Source organism: Castanea sativa, chromosome 5, assembly GCF_040712315.1.
Source record: "Castanea sativa cultivar Marrone di Chiusa Pesio chromosome 5, ASM4071231v1".
Lineage (NCBI taxonomy): Eukaryota > Viridiplantae > Streptophyta > Magnoliopsida > Fagales > Fagaceae > Castanea > Castanea sativa.
The window spans coordinates 24490482-24511528 of NC_134017.1; the positions used below are offsets into that span (position 1 = coordinate 24490482).

Below are 21047 nucleotides of genomic sequence, written 5' to 3' on the forward strand. Positions count from 1 at the left end.
TAAGAAAGACATAGGCCATATGTTTGAGTTTATAGCATGTTATGTTGCATGTGAAAGAGCTAATGTCTCAAAAAGTGTCCTGAGTCAGATTTTAGAATACTTGACATCACAAAATAATTTTCCAACTAGTGTTTCCTCTCATCACATAACTTCAACAAGAAGGGAGAAGCAGGTGCTTGCCCTTCTAGATTTTATATGGTTTGTGGTTTGAAATTTTGTTCAATTGCTGATCTCACTTTTTTTTTAGTTTGAGCCACAAAGCTCTTGGTTGATAATCTCACATTTGGTTAAATTTCCATGATGACATCAATGAGTTATCTGCGGGGTGTTTGGGTTATAGAGACTAGTTACAAAGATTTTATTTTTTACTTTTATAATTTGTAAACTCCTTATATAGTATAAATTGCCTTAACTGGCCTGCAATGGTTTTTCTTTTGGAGATGTTTTTTCCACTTTATCATTTGGTGCATTGCCAATTTGTGGTTAATAATCACAATCTTGCGGAAGATAAAATTGAGATAAATTGATAATTAATCAATAATTTCGGTGGAACCTTTGGAAGTGGAATGCCAAAGGATGATCAGAGTCTTTGATGACAATGGAGATGGACGAATTGATTTCAAAGAATTTGCCAAAGAATTTAAATAATGACATTCAGTATTACGTTAGAAAAGCGAGTTTTACTCACGGAATATTGAGTTTAGACCATAATTTTCACCAAGCACTTATAATTCTTGCAAACACTAATACAAGTACATCTTTTCATAACATACCAACAACGAACAACAGGGAAAAAATGAGCAAGTGATTTCCTATAAACTTAGCCAAAAGTAATGAACAATTCATCTTTAGATTTGCAAAAGGTGCACGTACAATAGGATCATTTGCCCTCACGATCAACAACATTTTGTATTGCACAAAACGTGTAGACATCAACAACAACGTTGAATGTTCGTAGGTAGAAATTTTTGGAAGTCATCATTGCTTGAATCTGAGAAGTCTGAAATGTCACTTTCATCATCTAACGCAGTAATTTCATTAATAGACTTCATGGCTCGCTCTTGCGCCTTCCCCTTTAGATGCTTCCTAGCTTTTTGGACTGCATGAAAACGGTCTAATCGCCTTTGCATTTGATTGTTCTCTTGTTCAAGGCGAGCAAGTATGTTGGCAGGCTCATCTCTAGGTAACTCGGCTGAGCGTGCCTTAGGAACTCGTAACCCGTGCCATCGACAATACACCTCCAACTCACACCTCTTCTCGTATAGGGTTGACCATGGTGGTTCTGCTACGGTGAACTCCATTGCGGTGGTATCTGTACTTAGTTTTGTAGGTTTGCCGACCATGATGTGGCCAACGCTTCCAAGACTCTCGTACGTGTATATTGGCATATTTACGAAATCTCTCTTCTTTCCAACCCATTTCCCTCCATAGTGGTCTGTGTATGTTTGTAGTTGTTGATCTGCTGGAACTTGTGATAATTCATTTGTTGAAGTAGATTGAAACTTGTTTCTACGTGTACGAGATGATGTTGAGGCGTTGCGACTCATAGCTTACTCAACCTACAAAGTTAGTGGTGTAGGAATAAGAAAAGAATTGTGGTACATTTATAACCTCATTCCACTGTGTATTCAATAATAAAATTTAATATATTCAGGCTTGTCATGTCAATACAGGCTGGAAAACCACTACACGAATTTTTTGTTCAAATGTTCCCAATGTCACAGTGAGATTATCTTATTAAGGGCAGTAGTTGCAGTGTATTGCCATGACTATTCAGCTGAACAGTATTCATGTGAAGAGTATTTAGCATGCTTGTGTTTCATCTGACATGAACTTGACAAGACAATACCGAGTTGTGTTAAATGCATCATAAACTTTTCAGGGGTCTTCTGCATCCTTGAAAACAGTGCATTGCAAAATGATGCAGATCTGTGTATTGACGTGAGTGTGAATGATATGACTAGATAGGGTTCAACAGTGACGAGCTATTGAGCAGCACATGTAGCACTATGAATATCAGTGTAGCAATGGTGGACAGCTGACCCCCAAACTCGAGAATTTGTTTTAATAAATTTAGATTTTGAATAAGGGCTCTCAACCTAAACTTGTTGTCTCCAATTATATATGTAAGTACACAAAGATGGATCTTCCTGACCAAAATGGAACAAAGTGGACTGAATTGGACCAAATCAGACCGAATCAGACCAAATCATTAGACCAAATTATCCAAATCAGACCAAATAATTAGACCAAAATATCCAAATCAGACCAAATAAGACCAAATAAGACCAAATCAGACCAAGTAAGACCAAATAAGACCAAAATAGACCAAAATAGACCAAATCAGACCAAATCAGACCAAATTAGACCAAATGGACCGATTTTATTTTCCACTATAACTCAAGTATTAAAGAATCGAGATACCAAAGGAACTCGAGTTTTAGAGACTCGAGTTCCACTGTGCAAATTTTTTTTCCCAATTGCTCTGTTTCAGGCAGAGAGGCAGAGAGGCATGCCCTGTTTCAAAAAAATTTGCCCAGTGGAACTCGAGTTTCTAAAACTCGATTTTCACTAGGCAAATTTTTTTCCCCAACAACATGCTCTGTTTCAGGCAGAGAGGTAGAGAGGCATGCCCTGTTTCAAAAAAATTTGCCCAGTAGAACTCGAGTCTTTAAAACTCGATTTTCACTGGGCAAATTTTTTTTTTCCCAGCAGAAAATGCTCTGTTTCAGGCATTGTTTTACAATGTAAACGCACTCAAATCACAACAAAAGTCATTCTCAATATATCACCATTCTAAACATGTCCAACCACGCTTAATTTGCAATTCTAACCATACTACTCAAATCACAATCTTCATAGAGGTACATTGGATAGAGAATTACAAGTACATTCAACAACAATCAAAAAGTTCACATAGAGCCAATACAACATCGTCCATGGAAGGATGCCTGAAAAACGTAGAGTATTTACGTTAGGAGACAAGATAGTAAACATTAGGTAAACATCGAATGAACAACAATTATTTAACCGATGCATAAATTTTTGCCAACCTACCTAGTGTGGAACATGGTCGCTTGTGGAAGCACCGTGGGACTGCGGACATTTTCTGCGGTTATGCCCGGAAGCATGACACAGTCCACATGTCTGCTTCGGTTGACTCTCTATCAAATCTGCGTCCTCCCTCCGCCATCCCGGTTCTTGATCCTTATTCCTCACTCCATCCATCTCATTCCTTATTCGTGAGTTCACCGGTCGACCTTTGGCCCGCAACAATGCCGGATTAGGCAACCACTTTGGCCCCATGGGATCCCTCCATAATGACTGTGACTTAGGAACCACAAATGCATGCTCATAAGTGTTAAGGGCATGGTTCAAACCATAACATGGGTGAATATACGTGGTCGAATCAATATGTAAATAGTCACATACTCTAATTGCATGTGAACACGGGATCCTTATATTTTGCCATTTCCCACAACTGCATGTTTTTTCCCGTAACCGAACTTCGTAACTGTGGTTTCCCCCTCCTGCGCTACACACGTTGAGTTGGGTAACTACTTGAAATATCAGCTCTTCATTGCTAAATGGCTTGAGATAGTGTTTCTCAGATTTACGTTTATTTCCATCCCACGTGGATAAGGCATATTCACTCCATTTCTTACCCTCTGACAACTCATAATGGTATTTTTTGTGCCGGTCGTGGAAATATTGAACAAGTTTGCTCCAAGTGAACTCAACCAACGCGGCAATAGGAAGGCCCCGTGCACCTTTCAGCACACCATTGAAACACTCTGATATATTGGTTGTCATTGCTCCAAAACGTCTCCCACCATCGTATGACTGGGTCCACATGTCCACATCCTCGCTCATTAGGTATGTGTATGGAAGATAATCTTGATTCTTTTCCTTACCATCCCTCCCCGTCACCTTCTTCTTCTTCCTAATGGCCTCAATTTCCACCTGCTTAATGGAGTCCATTATGGTAGCAAATTTAACTACCTGACTAGCATATCCCGCTTTCAACGCCGCTGACTTTAGAGTCGAGTTCTGAAAATGGGTGTTGAAGTTGCTAGCAACATGTCGAAGACAATATCTATGAAATACCCCTGCTTTTCCATCATCCCTTCTAGGCCAGTTTGCAATGGCGTTTTTGATACCGAGATGTCGGTCAGAAATTATGCAAATGCCGTCGTCAGGTATCAGTGGCCAATCGTTTCTCGAGGCATCGTAAAAACCACCTCCAACCAGACCCTGACTCACAATCCACAACAGCAAAGGCGAGAGGGAATACCTTGTTGTTAGCATCGGTTGCCATTGCGACCAACAACTTTCCCTGATATTTACCATACAGATGGGTCCCATCAATACTGATAACCGGCTTGCAGTATTTGAATCCTAATATGCATGGACCGAAAGACCAAAACACATAATGCAACAATATGGTGTGATCTTCATCGGTGGGTGTGACACGATAGCAAAACTGGGTAGTCGGGTCCTGATCAATATACGCCATTAGCAACTTTTGCAGCCTTTGGTAAGATTCTTCCCAATCTCCAAACATAAGCGCAATCGCCTTTTGTTTCGCATCCCATACCTTGTAGTAAGAAGGCTTATGGCCATTATATTTCGCCTCTATCGTAGATCCGAGATGCTTAATTTGAGTGGTGTGATCCTCAAGTAACTTGTTATGGATTTCTGCTGCAATAAAATTACAACTCATCATTCTACCATCATTTCGCACCCCAGTCGGTATACACGTGTGAGGACCCACATACACGGTGACCATCCATAGATTTTGGAGCTCGGGCTTCATAACTGCGTAGACATACCACTTGCATGACTCATGCACGCATTTCGCACAAAAATTTTTCCTTGTCGACCTAGTGATCTTAAAGTGTTTGTTTTCCTTGAGGGCACAAATTGTTAATACGCGCTTCACCTCCACTTTACTGGCAAAAGTCAACCCTTTGCACAAATTCATCCCCTCTCTCCAAGTAGACACAAATGGCATCTCAATATGCGAAGGATCAACCATATTTTCCCAAGTATTTGCAGAGAATGACAACGCAGGAGGTGCGTAGACAGGGATTGTGTTTGTAATGTTTTGGACACTAATAACATTGTCTGCATCAGGTTCACCACCGTCCAATGTCTCATCGTCATCAATGTCCCTCTCAAAGTCCCCAAAGTCCCGAAAGTCCCTTCTCTCAATCATGTCTTCATAGTCATCTTTATCGGCAAAATCTTCACCGTTAATGGCAAGATTCTCATCAACATAGTCGTCATCATCATCGTCATCATCATTGTTAACGACAGTAGTCTCATCAACATAGTCGTCATCGTCATCATCATCGTCATCATCATTGTTAACGGCAGTAGTCTCATCAACATAGTCGTCGTCGTCATCATCATCATCATCTCCATCGCATGAACATCATCATCCTCTACATGTGTAGAATACTCATATTGAGCATCCGGAAGCGCAACTTATAAGCTTGTGGTTGTTTGTTGGATATCCTCTTGCCATCCTGCACGCGGCTCCAACTGTATGTACAACTCAATGTTACTTACTTCAGCTATACTCTCCAACTTGTCAAACATGATCTTCACATGTTTGTCTTTTTCTATCAGCATATACTTGTAATTAATCCGGTGCTTCATGATTTCATTTGGCATACGATAAGTAATTTGCATGTTGTACGCATCAGGATTCTTACCCAACTCTTCCATGACAAATATCTTCAATTCATCAAGGGTTTTCAACCTACGATCAACTTCGGCATAATAGGTTTTCATACCCGGCCCCTCAAATGGCAATCCCTTGTTCGCATTGGGATTCTTAAGCGGACCACCATGGTATATGATTATAACAATATCAGGCATTGTGAACCTGTTCAAGTCAAGTCCTATGTTAGTTAAATCACATAGTCGTAAAGTGAGGGAAAAAAGTAATGCAATCTTACCAATGAACATATTCAAGCCAGGTTATAGAGTGCCCATTAATATCTAAAGGCCAAGACGTAAACCTTCTAATCCTAGTGGATGGAGAGACGGAATTATCTATTACTCCATTGTGTGGTGACCTATAATGCCTAAAAGGGTTCTGAAAGAACTAGGTGGGTAGAGGAGCATGATTACATACCCATTCACTACATTCATTCACTACCCATTTCATACCCAAACCAATGATAAATAAAGTCAAAAAAACTTGAAAGATCATGATAAAAATAAAAGCCTAGAAATGATGAATAAAATTTTGATAATTACATACCCATTTCCATTCATTACATTCATTCACTACCCATTTCATACCCAAACCAATGATAAATAAAGTCAAAGAAATTTGTAAGATCATGATAAAAATAAAATGATGAATAAAATTTTGATAACAAAAACTATACAAATAAATACTCAAAAAATTAACACTAACAAAACAAAGTTCTATAATTCACAATATTGATAAATTAACTAAGTTATGTTAACTATTTACAAAATAAATGGTAAAACTCTTTAACCCACACCCATAGACAACATACCCAACTACAATGACAATCAAATTATGCAAACCCTTACCTTAGATATGAATTTGCTGAGAGGGAAGAGCAGTGAGAGTGGAGAATGTGGTTTTGTGAGAGTGAGTGGTGTGAGAGAGTTATGGGTGAGTGAGAGTTAGTGAGGGTGAGTGAGTGAGAGTTAGTGAGGCTGAAAGCTCTGTTTTTAGGTTTTCTGTGAGACTGAGGGTGAGTTTCTGTGAGAGAGTTAAATGCCACGGGCTGAGTTTTAAATAAACATGCCCAGAGGAAATCGAGTCTATAAGACTCGAGTTACTAGCATAAAACTCGAGTCTCTGAGACTCGAGTTCCATGCGTATAAAATACATTATTTAAAATAAGATATAGTAAAACTCGAGTTTATAAAACTCGAGTTACTTAAAACGAGTTTTAGAAACTCGAGATCCAGGTGGCATGTTCTCCATGTCAGCAAGCCCAAAGCGAGCCGAAAGCGAGTTTTTGAGACTCGATTTATTATTAAATCTCGAGTTTCAAAAACTCGAGTTGCTATTTTCCTATATAGTTTCAAACCATGCCTAACTTACTATATTCATGCCATCCACACCGCTAATCTGCAACTTCCCCCCCCCCCCCCCATCTTGACTTAAACCCAGCAACATAACTTGATATGGCAGACTGACACTTTCTATTTTTAATAAGCTATTTGCTATTCATTTAATACTTATCATTTGTTGCTGTTTAATAAAACAAACATTCATTATTCAAGCCCATTATTCACTTTTGTCTATATCGTAAAAGAATTTCTATTATTGTCTTTATTGTATTTGCTTGCCGTAGCTATTGTAAAAGCTTTGCCTGTCATGGGCATGTGATAAAGACCGAGCAGACAACGGCATTTGTTTGCGCACAAGCCGGACTTAGAAGGGTTGCTATTGGACCGGTCCCAACTTCCTAATACAGAAAGCTTTGAGTCTAGTGCAGCAGGAGGCGGCCTAGCCCAACATTTGCAAAAAAGGCCCCTACAACTTCTTGTCAAATGGGAATGGATTATTTAAAGTATTAAAATAATTTGATGATCATGTGATTAAATGATATTGAATATATAGAAAACTATTAGATAAGTATTTAACACTTTATTTGCTATATTTATTTGGGAAAAGTTAACTAATGTCTTAAAGATATTGATTTAAAAAATATTTTTAAAAACCTTGTATGGGAAAAGAAAAAAAAAGTAACTAATTTTTTATTTATTTATAATTTTTTTTATTTCTCTTAAAAATAGCATCAATTTTTTTTTAAAATATTCTATTAACAAATGCTTTAAAGACACTCATTAACTCTATCTTATTTATTTATATAACCATCCTACTTACCCTAAGGTGTACTTAAAGAATAAAAAAATAATAATTAGAAGGTATATATAGTTTGTATCTATGTTTAAAAGCGTGAATGTTCATTTTTTATTTTGGCCAATTATTAAAAGAACTTTAATATTTTAAGGAAATTTCTTTACTAGAGTATGAAAATAATTTTTATTCATAATTTTTTGCCAGTTTTAATAAGAAATAATTAGGTATATATTGACTTGTTTATATACTTGAAAAATACAATAAGTTCAATTAAACCCTAGGCCAAGTCATTTTAAGGTCTCCATAAGTCCAAAACTCTTAACCTTTAGTTTAAAGAATTCTAAACAACTTTATTAAAAAAAGAAAAAAAGAAATCAACCAAAACACACAATCTCAACAATAATTTGATTTTTCCCTGTTATTATTCACTATAATCATTGTAAGAGACATAATTTTTTTCTAATTTTTTTCTTTTTCCTTTTTCAAACCATGATGTTATTTTACTAAAACAAAAGAACAACATAGAGTAAAAAAATTTCACAATTTTTTTTTTAAATTTTTTGAGGTGACTAATCGTTAATGTTAAGGAAAAATGTGATATAATAAGTACAAGTAAAAGAGTTATATTAAAAATATTACAAATTTTATTACATAAGTTTAAAAACTAATCTATCACCAAATGCAAAAATAAATTCTTTTTTTTTATTTACTAAGTGATATTTTTAGAAAATATTTATTAAATAGTTAAAACTCATTAATAATATTTATTGACACGTAATCTTATAAATTTTATATAATAAAATTGATAAAAGCATTAGTATTTTTCTTAATTAAATATTATAAAAATGATTATATGTGTATCATTACTAAAAAGGTTAACGTTATTTATTTTTAAAATTTTTTTATGAAAAACTAAAAAAGTAGTAAAACTTTTTCAATATAATTTTTTTTTTAAAAATGGTATATTTAGTAAAACCCTTACTAAAATAAAAGAAAAGAAAAAAAAGAAAAGCAAAAGGGTGGCCAAAATTTAAAAAGAAAACCACACGCGCTACCTCATATAGTCTGTCACATCTCTCCTCTACACTGCCACTGCCAGACCTACCAGCTTCCTTCCTTTTAGCACTTCACCTCTGCTACACTACTGCACGTCTTCCCATCCCCGCCAAATCAAACCTGTCTCACCTCACCTCACCTCACCTCTCTCTCTCTCTCTCTCTCCACATATAACAATACTGACTCACTAGGCATTTTTCCATTTTTGTGCTACAAAACTCTGTTTCCATTCATTTCTCTGCTTCTCTCCCACGAAGTTCTTCTGTTTACTACTACTACCACAGTTTACATTGACCCTTCTTTTCCTTTTCCTCCTCTTTAATTTTTATATAAACGAAATACACACATAGACACACACAACATACTCTGCTCTGTTTTTGCTCTTCTTCTTTCTTCTACCTCTACCTCTGCACCTCACTGTCTCGGCGAATCCAACGGCCCAGAACAAATGGCGAGTTCATCAGCCTCTCTCTCTCTCTCTCTCTCTCTCTCTGCTATGGTCGATTATGTATTAAAAATGGTACCCTTAAATTACAATCATAGTTAGTAGTAATACCAACTTTGTTTATTGTATCAAAAAAATTACCAACTTTGTTTATGTATTCGAAAAAGGAAAAAAATGGGTTTGAATAGGAACATAAATATGGATATGTTGTATGTATTTGAGTCCAAATGCATTGATTTATGATTGCTTATACTGTAGCATTTATGTCTTGACTCTTGAGTTCCCATTTACAAATGCGGTTCATGGGACTTCTGTTTAACTCTAAGTTTTGGTGGGTTAGTACTTAGTGCGTGGTGCCTGACTAGTTCCATAGCTGATCCCAAAATTTTGGAACTAAGGTTTTGGTTTTTGTTTTGGTTTGGCCAATATGGTTTTTGAGCCCTCCTCCATGATAGTCCCCTTTTGGCTTTTGCCACCGCCACCGCACTATTTTGGGTCTGGTTAAAGGTTTTAAACTAATCCTCTGTATAAGGTTGGTATATTATGTTTGATGTTTGGTAAAAAATGAGATTTTTATTTATTTTTGTATGTTTTATTTATTCGTGGATAATTTCTGAAATTATATAGCTACTACGAGTTTGATCTTAGATTTCTCTCTCTCTTTAGATTTTGGGTTATGTTGAAATGTAACCTTTTGGAAGCTATGTGGTCCAAGATGGTATAAGACTATAAGTTATAAGAATAAAACATAACGAGTTTAACATTTAGTTTTATATCAATATGTACACTTAAAAATGGTGTGTAATTTAGCTGTTGTTTTGATAATGATACTGGTTTTTCCTGGATTCAACCAAGCAGTTTTTTATTCATCACACTTTTTGTTACTATTGATGTGTAAATTTCAGCTGGAAGTCCCATGTCATTGTTTCCTTTCATATTATCTTACGTTAATCCTTCAAAAATACTTTTTTAGTCGTTCCCTACCAAAGCTGTAATGGAATTTTTGGTGTCTAAATATGGTTTATAGTGGATTATTTCTTTGAGGTTGTTTGTTTTGGTTTTATCTTAATTATATCAATATAATTACTTTCTTTTGGTTTCAAGGTTTTTAAAGATGGATTGTGCTGAGCATCATTAATATTTGGAGAAAATACGGTATGTCACATCTTCGAGTGAAAAAGGTTGAAGATAACATGAAATTTAAATGGGGTAGGAAGAAGGGAGTTAGCCGGACAGATGAGCGCATTCAATTCTATGAGTCATTTACTTACGAGGATGTGGAATACAACGTTTATGACTGTGCTTACATTTACTGCAAAGGTGACACTGAGACCTCTATTTGTAAGCTTGTCAAAATGTTTGAGACTCCAACTCATGTAAAGAGAGTGAGGGTTGTGCGGTTTCGTCGTCCTATTGATATAGGTGATATTTTGGGGAATCATAATCCACAATGGAATGAGCTATTTTTAGCATCTGGTCAGGGTGTAGGTTGTCGGGATTACATCAATCCTCTGGTAAGTCATACTTCTTTCATGTCTAATTTTTCCTTGCTTTGGAACTTTAGTGATGCATTTGGTTGGGCTTTATACAAAAAGAAGGGCTCTTATGGTTAAAATATATCTTAAGAGAGCTAAGTTATTGTGAGTAAAGTTATATATCTCTAATACTGCATCCTGTCAATTTTATTGCACACACAGGCCAAGTTGGCAATTGTGCATTGCAACTATGGGTATTATTATTCATATACTGTAGTAGTATGATGTTTTTCTGATTTTATTTTACTAAAGAAATGTGCTCAAGATTAATAGGATAGGTTAAGACTTATCTAGAGCAGTTCGATACAAGTTTCACCTTATATGCCATTTTCCAACTTAGATTATGAGTCATACTGTTAAAATCAACCAATTGAAGTTGGTGATAATACTCCTGAGAAGTTAAAAGAAATTGAAGTTGGTGACCTCACTGACCTGGTCACTCACTGTTATTGTATCACATTTTCAACTAAGAATTAAAACTAGGCTACATGGTATATCCTTTTAGGAATGTAATCAAATCAATGTTCATGAGATGTGAGAAAAGTTTTACATTGGCAGTCAACCCAATGTAAAAGGATTTGGCAATAAAGTACCATGGGCATAGTTAACTACTCACTACTATTTAATTAATTTTATATTTTTGTTTTTCTTTTACCACTGAGGTTTGTATAGATGTTCTATGCTATCATTCTGCATATTGCAGCAAATCTTTCTTTTAGACTTGGACAAGTTCCGTGAAAGATTAGAAGAAACAGTCTTGGAAGCTAGTTGAAGTGATTGATGGTGAAATCTGGGTAGGAGCTACCAATACTCGTAAGTATTTAGGACTTTATTAAATAATGAACAAAAAAGAGCTATATCATTAGGTAAAAAAAATCTGTAAACAGGTATTAACACTCTCGATTACAGATATAATTTTGCAAGTAACATCAACAGCCAGTCAAATCAGAGAACCAAATTTAAGGTCCTGTTTGGTAGCTTAGTTCTAATACACATTTTAAACAAACATTACACACATTTCCGCACACTTTTTCACCCACACTTATTTCAAAAAACTACAAACAACTCAACTCAAACTCCTCTACCAACCGGGCCCTAAATATTATTAGCATGAGAAAAAGTGGAAAGATAAGTTGAAGTGTTCTTCAACAGATATACATCTAGCATTGAATTTGTACCGTTTAGTAAGTTTTCTATTCATCTATTAAATATTTAAGAATTCATCTTAATCAAGCATCCAAAAATTTTTCAGTCAAGGTTTCATTCTTAGTATTTTATTGTTATACATAATACCCATTACATTTACACTATATAACGTCATATTGACTTCATGATTCAGGTTAGAGAACTCTCTTGTATGTAGATGTAGTATTCACAATATCTTCTTGACTTTGTTATTCTAGTTAGGGGAATTTGACCAACTCTTTACCTGACAACCATATGTATTGTCATATCAAAGTTAGCTCTAGTATAAGATAGAAGTTGCCAAGAGCCTTGTAGCTCAACTGGTTGTCACTATCGAATTAGTAAAAAGGTACAATATAGAAAATTTTGAAGTTTAGTGTTGGTGGACCATACATTGTTCAAAGAGAGTCTAACTTTATTTTTGGGGCCAAAATCTTGTAACTCGGAAAAGGTGAGATTTTCAGTATTTCAGAAAAGAGTTGCTTGGATTAGTGCCTAATAGGTGGTGAAATAAGGTTAGTTGAAGGGGTCTTGCCATGTAGAATTAAGGCTTCTTTGTTTATATGGATTTTAGGTGGGACGGTTTGGCTAGGTATAGGCATAAATAGAGTTACTAACCTTATAGATTATGTTCCATGCTTTTGGTGAAGGTGTGACTTCTAATGTTATTACATAAACTCTCTCCTTTTCCTGATTTTAAATAATAGAAATGAATTTGTATCATTTTGATCAACTGTTGGCATCTTTTGTCCTTATTTAATCACTGCATCTCTTATCTCAAAATTCACTGAACAGAGCTGTCTGTCCATTTTCTCTCTCCCTTATTTTCAGGAAGTTATTGTGGGAAAGTGCAGTGTTGTTTGTACATCGAAGGATGAGAGAAATCCTCATGCATCTAAAACAGAGTTGAAAAGGGCCGACTACTTCTTTTACCGTACTGTTGATGTTGAAAAGTGTGTAATTTCAGAGAAGTTTAATGATCAAATAGCTGGAATTAAAGGTACAAATATTGATAATGATGCTTTTTATAAGAAATAGGATTATATCAGGTAAATATCTTGACCTTGTCGTTTGAGACTAAGAAATGTTTCATCTTTCTTGTGAGTTATTTTTCCTGTTGATCCCTTGAAATTTTGACCAATTCTTATGGAATTTAAATGGACAACAGTCTTGAGTTGCACAATGAGTCTTGCTGTAGAATGCTTCTGTATATGTTCATCTAAATATATATCTTGGTCCTACATATTCATTAATAATTAGGAGTGGCTCAATTTCATTTCTTCTAAAATGTGCACTAATAATAATTTTCCTATGGAAGGCAATATGATCCAAATCCCCAATCTACTATCCGGTAAAAAAAAAAATCCCCTAGAATTTCATTTCTTCTAAAATATATGTCTTGTTTCCACATTCATTAATAATTAGGAGTGACTCAATTTCATTTCTTCTAAAATGTGCACTAATAATGATTTTCCTATGATTTCAAAACTGGAAGGCAATAAGATCCAAATCCCTAATATACTAGAATTTCATGTGTTCTGATAACTAAGGGGCCATTTGGTAGGGTAGTTTAAGCAGCATTTTTCAGTTTTTAAACAGCATTACATGTATTTCCACACACTTTTTTACCCACAAGTATTTCCAAAAAATACAAACAACGTTACTAGAACAACGTTACCAAACAACCCCTTGTTTTTCTTATCTCTTTAATTTTGAATTGACATTAATTTTCATTCATTCTCTTCAAATATTTGTATGCATTGCAGTGGAGTACTTTTTTAACAAGAGGAAAGATCCAAAGCTCACTGGTCCTTCCAATCTTAAAAGGAATATAAAAACGGAAGCTGGGAGATCAGTTTTGTCATCAAAGATTGGTTTGGTTGAGAAGGGGGGCAGTGCTGTAAACGCTGACAAGTCTGGCAATGGAGTAAGCCCAGTGCTGCTAGGTGATTCCTCACTGCAATTATTCTGACACTCCCTCTCATGTGTAGACCCAAACTCTAACCTCAATAAGTGGGGCCCAACATGTGAAAGTTTTAACTTTTAAATGGAAGGTTGGGTGGGGAGACATGTTTCGAACTTAGGATCACTTTGATCACATGATAAATTAACAGTTGTCCCAAATGCTTAACCTAATAGAACATGGTGAATTTGATCACTTAATCCTTATTTTATGCCTACTTTGTACGTGTTACATCTGAATTTAACTTATTGGATGAAATAAACTTGTTTATGGTATGTGCAGAATCCAAAAGGGCCATGACTAGTATGGGTGAGAATAAGTGTATGTCAAATGAGAATTCCACATTAAGGCTGAAGGCTACTATCAACAAAGATGGGACTGAACCTGGTCAAATATCATTCAGACAAGATCAGGATGAAGCTAAAGTGAGATATTCTGATAGTTTATTACCTACGAATGAATCAGATACCAGGCCTAATAAAAAGAGGAAGCTTCTTCTGGATAGCCAGAAAGAGGTACCCAAAAAGGGGGAGGATATTGATGGGAAGGCAGGCAATGCTTCTGATAAAATGGTTCCTGAACTTGCTGGGAATAGGGGTGCCAAAACTCATGCCCAATTCTTGGAGGTTACTAGAAGGCCAGATGCTGTAAGTCTTGAGTGGTTTATGTTAATGTCGTATTTCTTAAATAGACAAAGGTTGATAAAGATATATACTTTTCATAATTTCAGATTTTTTTCATAAGAACATGAAGGGCCATATGCGACTCATTAACATTGAGTATAAAACATCTAGAGAAATTTGATAACTGTCTGATGTATATAACAGTGGGACTTGGAATCTTATGTCTTGATGTTGGATGGTCTCCAAATCCACAATATGGAAGTTGTTTGCAAACAAGAACACATTCAATTGAGTTTTGTTTTTTGAGTTTAAGGACTATTCTAATTTCTATTCTTTTCTTGCTTGCAGGATAGAAGCACTTGGTTCAAGAAACCAGTGAGTTTCCATATTTCTATTTTACCATGGAATTGCTAGTTTACAGTGTTTATGCTTACATGAATCAATATTGCATTGATTTTATTTTTTATTTTTGTTTCTTCTGGGAAGCTGCTTTAAACTTCTAATGCGGATAAAAGAATGAAGTTTCTGGTACTTGATTTAAGATCAAATGTTCTATTTGATAATACATGAAAGATTTCAACCTATATTCAACTTTCACAATAAGTTGTCAGTCAGGGGAATCCTGATATTCCATAGGAATAGAATAATTCTCCTGAACTTTGAAATGAGACTTTTCTTTTTTTGCAGCTTCCTTCTTTGGTTTAAATGGTTTTATTTTTTCTGGTAGCCATCCATCTCAATAATGCGTGAAACATCCTTAATATTTCCTTGTTTTTGTAGCATGAGAATGTTGCAAAGATGGTTTCTCAATCAGCCTTCTGTCATTGGTCTTAGTAGACCACCTTCTATCAATATTGCAAAGAGTGACAATCACATACCTATTCCAATATATTACTTGGTTCCCTCTTCCCTACATTGCACCTTTTAAATTTACCCTTGCTTTTAGGTAATTCATTTAGACAACTTTTAACCCAAGAAAATGCTTAACAGAGTTTGCTGTTGGAATGTTGTGAGATGTTGGGACAATAAACTACCAAGCAAATATCACAAACCAATAAGAAAATAAATCAACCACACACAAGAACACTAAATTTTGTGTAAAAACCTTTCAAACTGGATAGAAAAAACTTTTACTTTTGTTGCTTTCACATGCAGGATTTTTTTTCTTTTCTCTTTGATAACTCTCATGCAGTGACTGTCACTTATTTCTTTTCACTGATCGGCTGATCAATTCTTGAACCTAAACCGTCTGCTAAATTCCCACATATGCACTAGTTTATATAGAAAACCCATGCTGCCTACAGTTTCTTCTCCACATCAGTAATGTATTTTCTTCTCCAAGTTAGTAATATACTGCCTCACTTTTCCTTCTTTGGAAATAAATTTTCCTGTTTTAACTAAAACAAGAAACCTGATTGATGGACAAGCTTATTAAATGAGCTAAACTTCTTGTGGGTGGGACCTGGGTGCTGGGTCCAACATGATATCCTGTGTACATACATAGAGGACCTTGCTCCATTCTTGGTGTCTATAGATCTATGTCCTCCATGTGCTGTAACAGGATCTCTAATATATTTCCTGTACTCCCCATCTAGCTAGGGGGAGTACATAAACTAGTTATTAGTTCATTAGAAGAGCTTATCATCATTTCATTCATAGATACCTTAGGAAATATCTACAAATTGAAAAAAAATGAAAATATAGTTTACGATATGCAAAAATGATACTATCATATCTTAACCATCTCTCTTTCTTTTTGACTTTCTCAGCCTTGGGATCAAAGACTGCAGACAGCTGAAGAAATGGGCACCTTGGTCCTACTAAATAATCTAGATCCATCATATACATCACTAGAAGTAGAGGTACATCTAATGGTTCTCCAGGTTCATAACTCTTGTTTTCTTCTCCCCTCCTCAAAAAGGGGGAAAAAGACAAAACCTTGCTGTATGATTTTGCAAAATTAATTCCCTGCATATGAGCTGCATATTGCCCTCATATTTCATATGTTTTCCTTGATCTTAGAGAAGAATTGGCCCATGCTTGGAAAAGAGATTCCCAAATATGTAAAAAATTAGGATTTTTATAGGAGTTAATGATATGGAACTTGATTACAAAGAAGCAAACTTGTCCAACTCCAACCTTATATTATTATTATTATTATTATTATTATTACATTCAAATGCAAATTGTGACATGTTTATACAGAATACCAGACAAGCTATGTGAGGAATCTATTCAAATTTAAACCTAACATTATAATATGTCCTTGAAGAAATATCATACCTAACTGTATTTCAAAGATACTTTAAACCAATCCTTAAAATTGAATGATAGATGCACGTGTGGTAATCTAGTACATCTCATCCTTTACATTACAGGATGTACTTTAATAGGAAAGAAAAGCTTACTGACCTATTCCTCACTAATAGAACATTATTTCTAGCACTGTTACCTAATATAAATAATTAAAGGGTAAAACTCAGGTATAGTTCTTTTAAGTATTATACCTTAGGTTCCCCAATTAAATTTGTTAGAATAGTGGTTGAATGATTAAATTCACTATTTCCTAGTACTTGAAGGTTTTGGGCTAATTGGTAATTTGTCATTAATACTAGAGCAGATGGTCTTGAGTTTGAACTGTATCTCCACTCTACATTCCATTTGAAATGAGTCACAAGATAACAACTTTGTAAGAATATCACCATGATAATGGCTTTGTGAGTAGATCACCCAATTGATCATCTGATCCAACAAAGAGGGTGACAATTTATTTCTTCTTGAATAAATCCTGAATAAAGTGATAGTTAATCTTGATATGTTTGCTACATTCATGGAATCTATGCAGCCTAGTCTATAGCATCCTATTTGATCCTTATCATTTTTAACCTTTCCTCCTTAGGATTTAGTCTGGAATGCATTTAATAGGAGGGTTGAGGCAAAGATGATACAACAGGGTACTTTTTCACACCCACATTATGGTATTGGAGCTTGTTCTGGCATTATCCTTTTGCATTCACCAAATAGTCACAGATTTTATTTAGTATTGGATCTTTGATTGGGGTGCAGTGAAAAGTCAAACTCATAAGCTCCAATGCTTATTGTTTAAACTTTCATGTGCTCACAGGTAAGGCTTTGGTTATATTCAAATCAAAGGATGCAGCCGAGGCTGCAATATCTAAGTTGCAGAGTGAATGTTTGATTCTAGAAGATGGAAGGTACTTGTACCATCAATATCTCTATTTTCTATGTTTGTGCATTGTACTAATTATTCTAGTGTTGATGCATTTAGAATTTTCTTTTGGAGACTTCAGAGTTTCCGGTCCTTTATAGCGAAGTGTACAACTACATTTTGAAACTTAAGATGGTATTTAGTATACTAATAAGAGTAGTTATACCATGAATATTGTAAATTGAAGATTCACAAGGGAATCAAAATCTCTGTAGATTTTAATATATACTTGGCACATGACAGACCAAAACAATGGAACAATAAAATTGAAGAATGGAAAAATAAAGGATAGATGATCTAGGAGTGATGACCTAAGGTTGGTTGGAGTTAGCACCATACCATTGAGAGTATTCTAAGTTAGATTTTATTCATCATAAAAAATAATGTCTCCATAGGAGTACAATACTATGCTAATATAGACTACTAAATCCTAATTACGACTGACATAGTAAACCCTAATTCCAATTGGCTTATGAAACCTAATTCTAATGACTTGAGAAAATCTTAATTATTGGATTACAAAAATAACCGTAAAATACTAATGACTTAATATATAATGATTGCTATGCTTTCCATGGTCCTCAAAATACCATTTATGATCCATCACCATGAAGTCTCTTCTCCCCAGACAAGAAAGTTAGGAAGTTCTAGTATTTCAAAGTACTAAAACTCAAACTTATCTCTTGGGGTACTCAAAAGGATTCTTATACCAATACAAAGGAACATGAATAACATGCTATGGATGAAAATATTATGAAACTTTATGCAAGATCAATTTTACATGTATCTGATATTCTTGTTGCTTTGTTTGACCCCAGGCCTGTTGTTGGTTGCAAAGGAACTCTAACACAGCAGGGAGAACCAGCCAAATTTTTTGGCCATCTGGTTCTTGATGTGAACAAGCGTCAAAGGCAACGTGATGTGAAGGTGATTTAATCCTGCTGACTAATTTCATTTGATTTTGCATTTCATTTTCTCTTTGATTCAAATATTATATGTGTGTGTGGGAGTTTAGTGCACTAGGTACATGATTTTTATGTGTGGATTTTTTTTTTCTTTTCCAAAGAGAAATGCAGTATCAACATCACACTCTGCGCAGCCAAATACAATTGAGTATGATTTTGCCATGGAGTGGCGTCACCTACAGGAATGGACAGATATTTGCTGGAGGTTATTATTTGAGGTGCTTTATTGTCATAAACTCTTTTTATTGTGCTTTGCTACTTTATGTTTTAGAGCATGTGTCACTGGTGGATCATTGTGTGTTGATAATTTATGTTTCATAGTGGTAATTTATATATAGAATATAAGGGTAAAATGAAAAAGAAAAAAAAAATCCTGAACTTCTAAATTTGAATTAGAAGTGCCTGAACTTTGATAAATATCCAAATTGATTATTTGGTTTGATTTAATATCTCTTCATTGAGAAAAAACACAGGTTAATTAAATTATAATTTAAGCAGATTTTTTTTATTAAAATAAATTCTAGTATGAATTTTTTTTTTAAAAAAAAAGGGAAACATAGAAAGACATAAATTTAGACAGAATGATCAATTTAAGTATTTCTCAAATTAGAAGCTTAGGGGTCAATTTGATTTTGACCCAAAGTTAAGGGGTGTTTTGCATTTTACCCATAATACTCCCAATAAAGTTAATTTTTTATTCAAACAAGGGCTTGTTGCTCCTTGACTATTTACAAATTTTTATTTAGGAAAAAATAAAATAAAATTATTTTAATGGGTAATTAATATTAAACTGTTTTTCATTTGATACGATAAGTTACTATGATGATTCTTTTCCTTCTTTTTAAATAACAAGAATATTCTAATCTAGAAGTTTTACTCTTTTTAAGGCATTGAGGATTCACTGCTTGTGTCAAGGAAGAAAAGGATACCTTCTTCAGTTCACACACTTTTTTACTAATTAAGAAAGTTAAGGAATTTTATAGCCCATGCCTTTATACTGAAAGATCCATTCTCATGCATGTCTAACACTATTAAAGTCTTTACTTTTAAAATATGAGAAGATATAGAATATACATGCGTGCATGCACGTATAAAATCTATTTCAATCTAATTTTCAACTATATTATCATGCCATATTGTACGATTAGTTTAATTTCAGTATGAGGTTTGGGAAGCATCATCTTGTCCTACTTGAGTTTAATCTATTACGTTTTTTCTGTTAGGGCAAAATTTGGCTACAACTTGATTGTAGCCTAAGATTACATTTCTACTTAATATCTTTTTATTGAGTGTGAATTTTGACAAATTCATTATTGGATTACATTTTATCTTATATCCTACATGCTTACAAAATTTTTAGAAGATTAAAAATCAATAACTGTCATTAATCAAAATTTTAAATTTCAAGTTTTTATAGTTTAGAATTATGCATAAAAAATAAGTTTACTACGGATCAAATAGTAAATAATATCGGATTGGTTTGAAATTTGACACATGTATTAAAAATATAAAGAATATGCAAACAAATAGTTTGATTTTCAAAATATATAGCCATGTTAATTTTTTTAGTGAGACTTGTAGCCTTCCGCTATAACAAAGTTTGCAGCCAAACTTTATTATTTCTGATAATCTAGAAGAAATGTGCATGAGAAATGCCGTTGCATTGCAAAGTAGATTGCACATTTATAATCTATTTTTACAGTAAAACGCAATGGAACAAACCTTGGGGATGCAAGTCCCAATTTGAGAAGTCTTACAATATTTTGCAGTTATCATATTTTTTATGTAATATATCTTTTTCTTTTTTACTTTCCCCCTGTATGTAGTCTTCAGATTTTAAAATTTTCCCTTCTGTTTATGCAGGGTCAAGCGAAGGAGATGCAAGAGCTTAGGAGCCAGCTGAAACCAACTGAAATCAATGAACTTACATGAACAGAATCATCTTTTTGAGGAAATTTATGTATTTTGTAAATTGTGAGAGCCACAAAAGGATAATGCTCTAATATATTTTGGACTGCATACAGATACAGGAGCGCCTCACACATGCATAGGATAAAATGAATTGGAGCTTCAATTTTTGGTATAAATTTATTCTTTCATATTATTAGGGGGTAATTATTAGGTACTCCTGGAGTACTATAAATGTGTATTTCTTCTCACATAATTGTGGGTCTTACTAATT

The 21047-nt window shown here is 34.5% G+C and overlaps 1 protein-coding gene across 1 annotated transcript; it reads left to right on the plus strand.

The window, feature by feature from the left end:
• Nucleotides 1–10522: 10522 nt before the first annotated feature.
• On the plus strand, nt 10523–20877 carry LOC142634968 (protein ANTI-SILENCING 1-like). Its single transcript, XM_075809194.1, has 11 exons — nt 10523–10879; nt 12917–13085; nt 13852–14031; nt 14331–14695; nt 15020–15046; nt 16441–16533; nt 17571–17625; nt 17796–17886; nt 18719–18827; nt 18967–19083; nt 20729–20877. Exons 1-11 carry the CDS (start codon nt 10523–10525, stop codon nt 20795–20797), a joined length of 1632 nt encoding a protein of 543 aa, XP_075665309.1. The 3' UTR covers nt 20798–20877.
• The last annotated feature ends 170 nt before the right edge of the window (nt 20878–21047 follow it).

What these genes read in the sequence shown, in the direction of transcription:
- LOC142634968 (XM_075809194.1), top strand. Translation starts at nt 10,523, where the DNA reads ATGTCACATCTTCGAGTGAAAAAGGTTGAAGATAACATGAAATTTAAA. An exon ending in AGTAAGCCCAGTGCTGCTAG is followed by an intron (nt 14,032 to 14,330) that starts GTGATTCCTCAC and finishes TGGTATGTGCAG; the next exon opens with AATCCAAAAGGGCCATGACT. An exon ending in GGCAAAGATGATACAACAGG is followed by an intron (nt 17,626 to 17,795) that starts GTACTTTTTCAC and finishes ATGTGCTCACAG; the next exon opens with GTAAGGCTTTGGTTATATTC.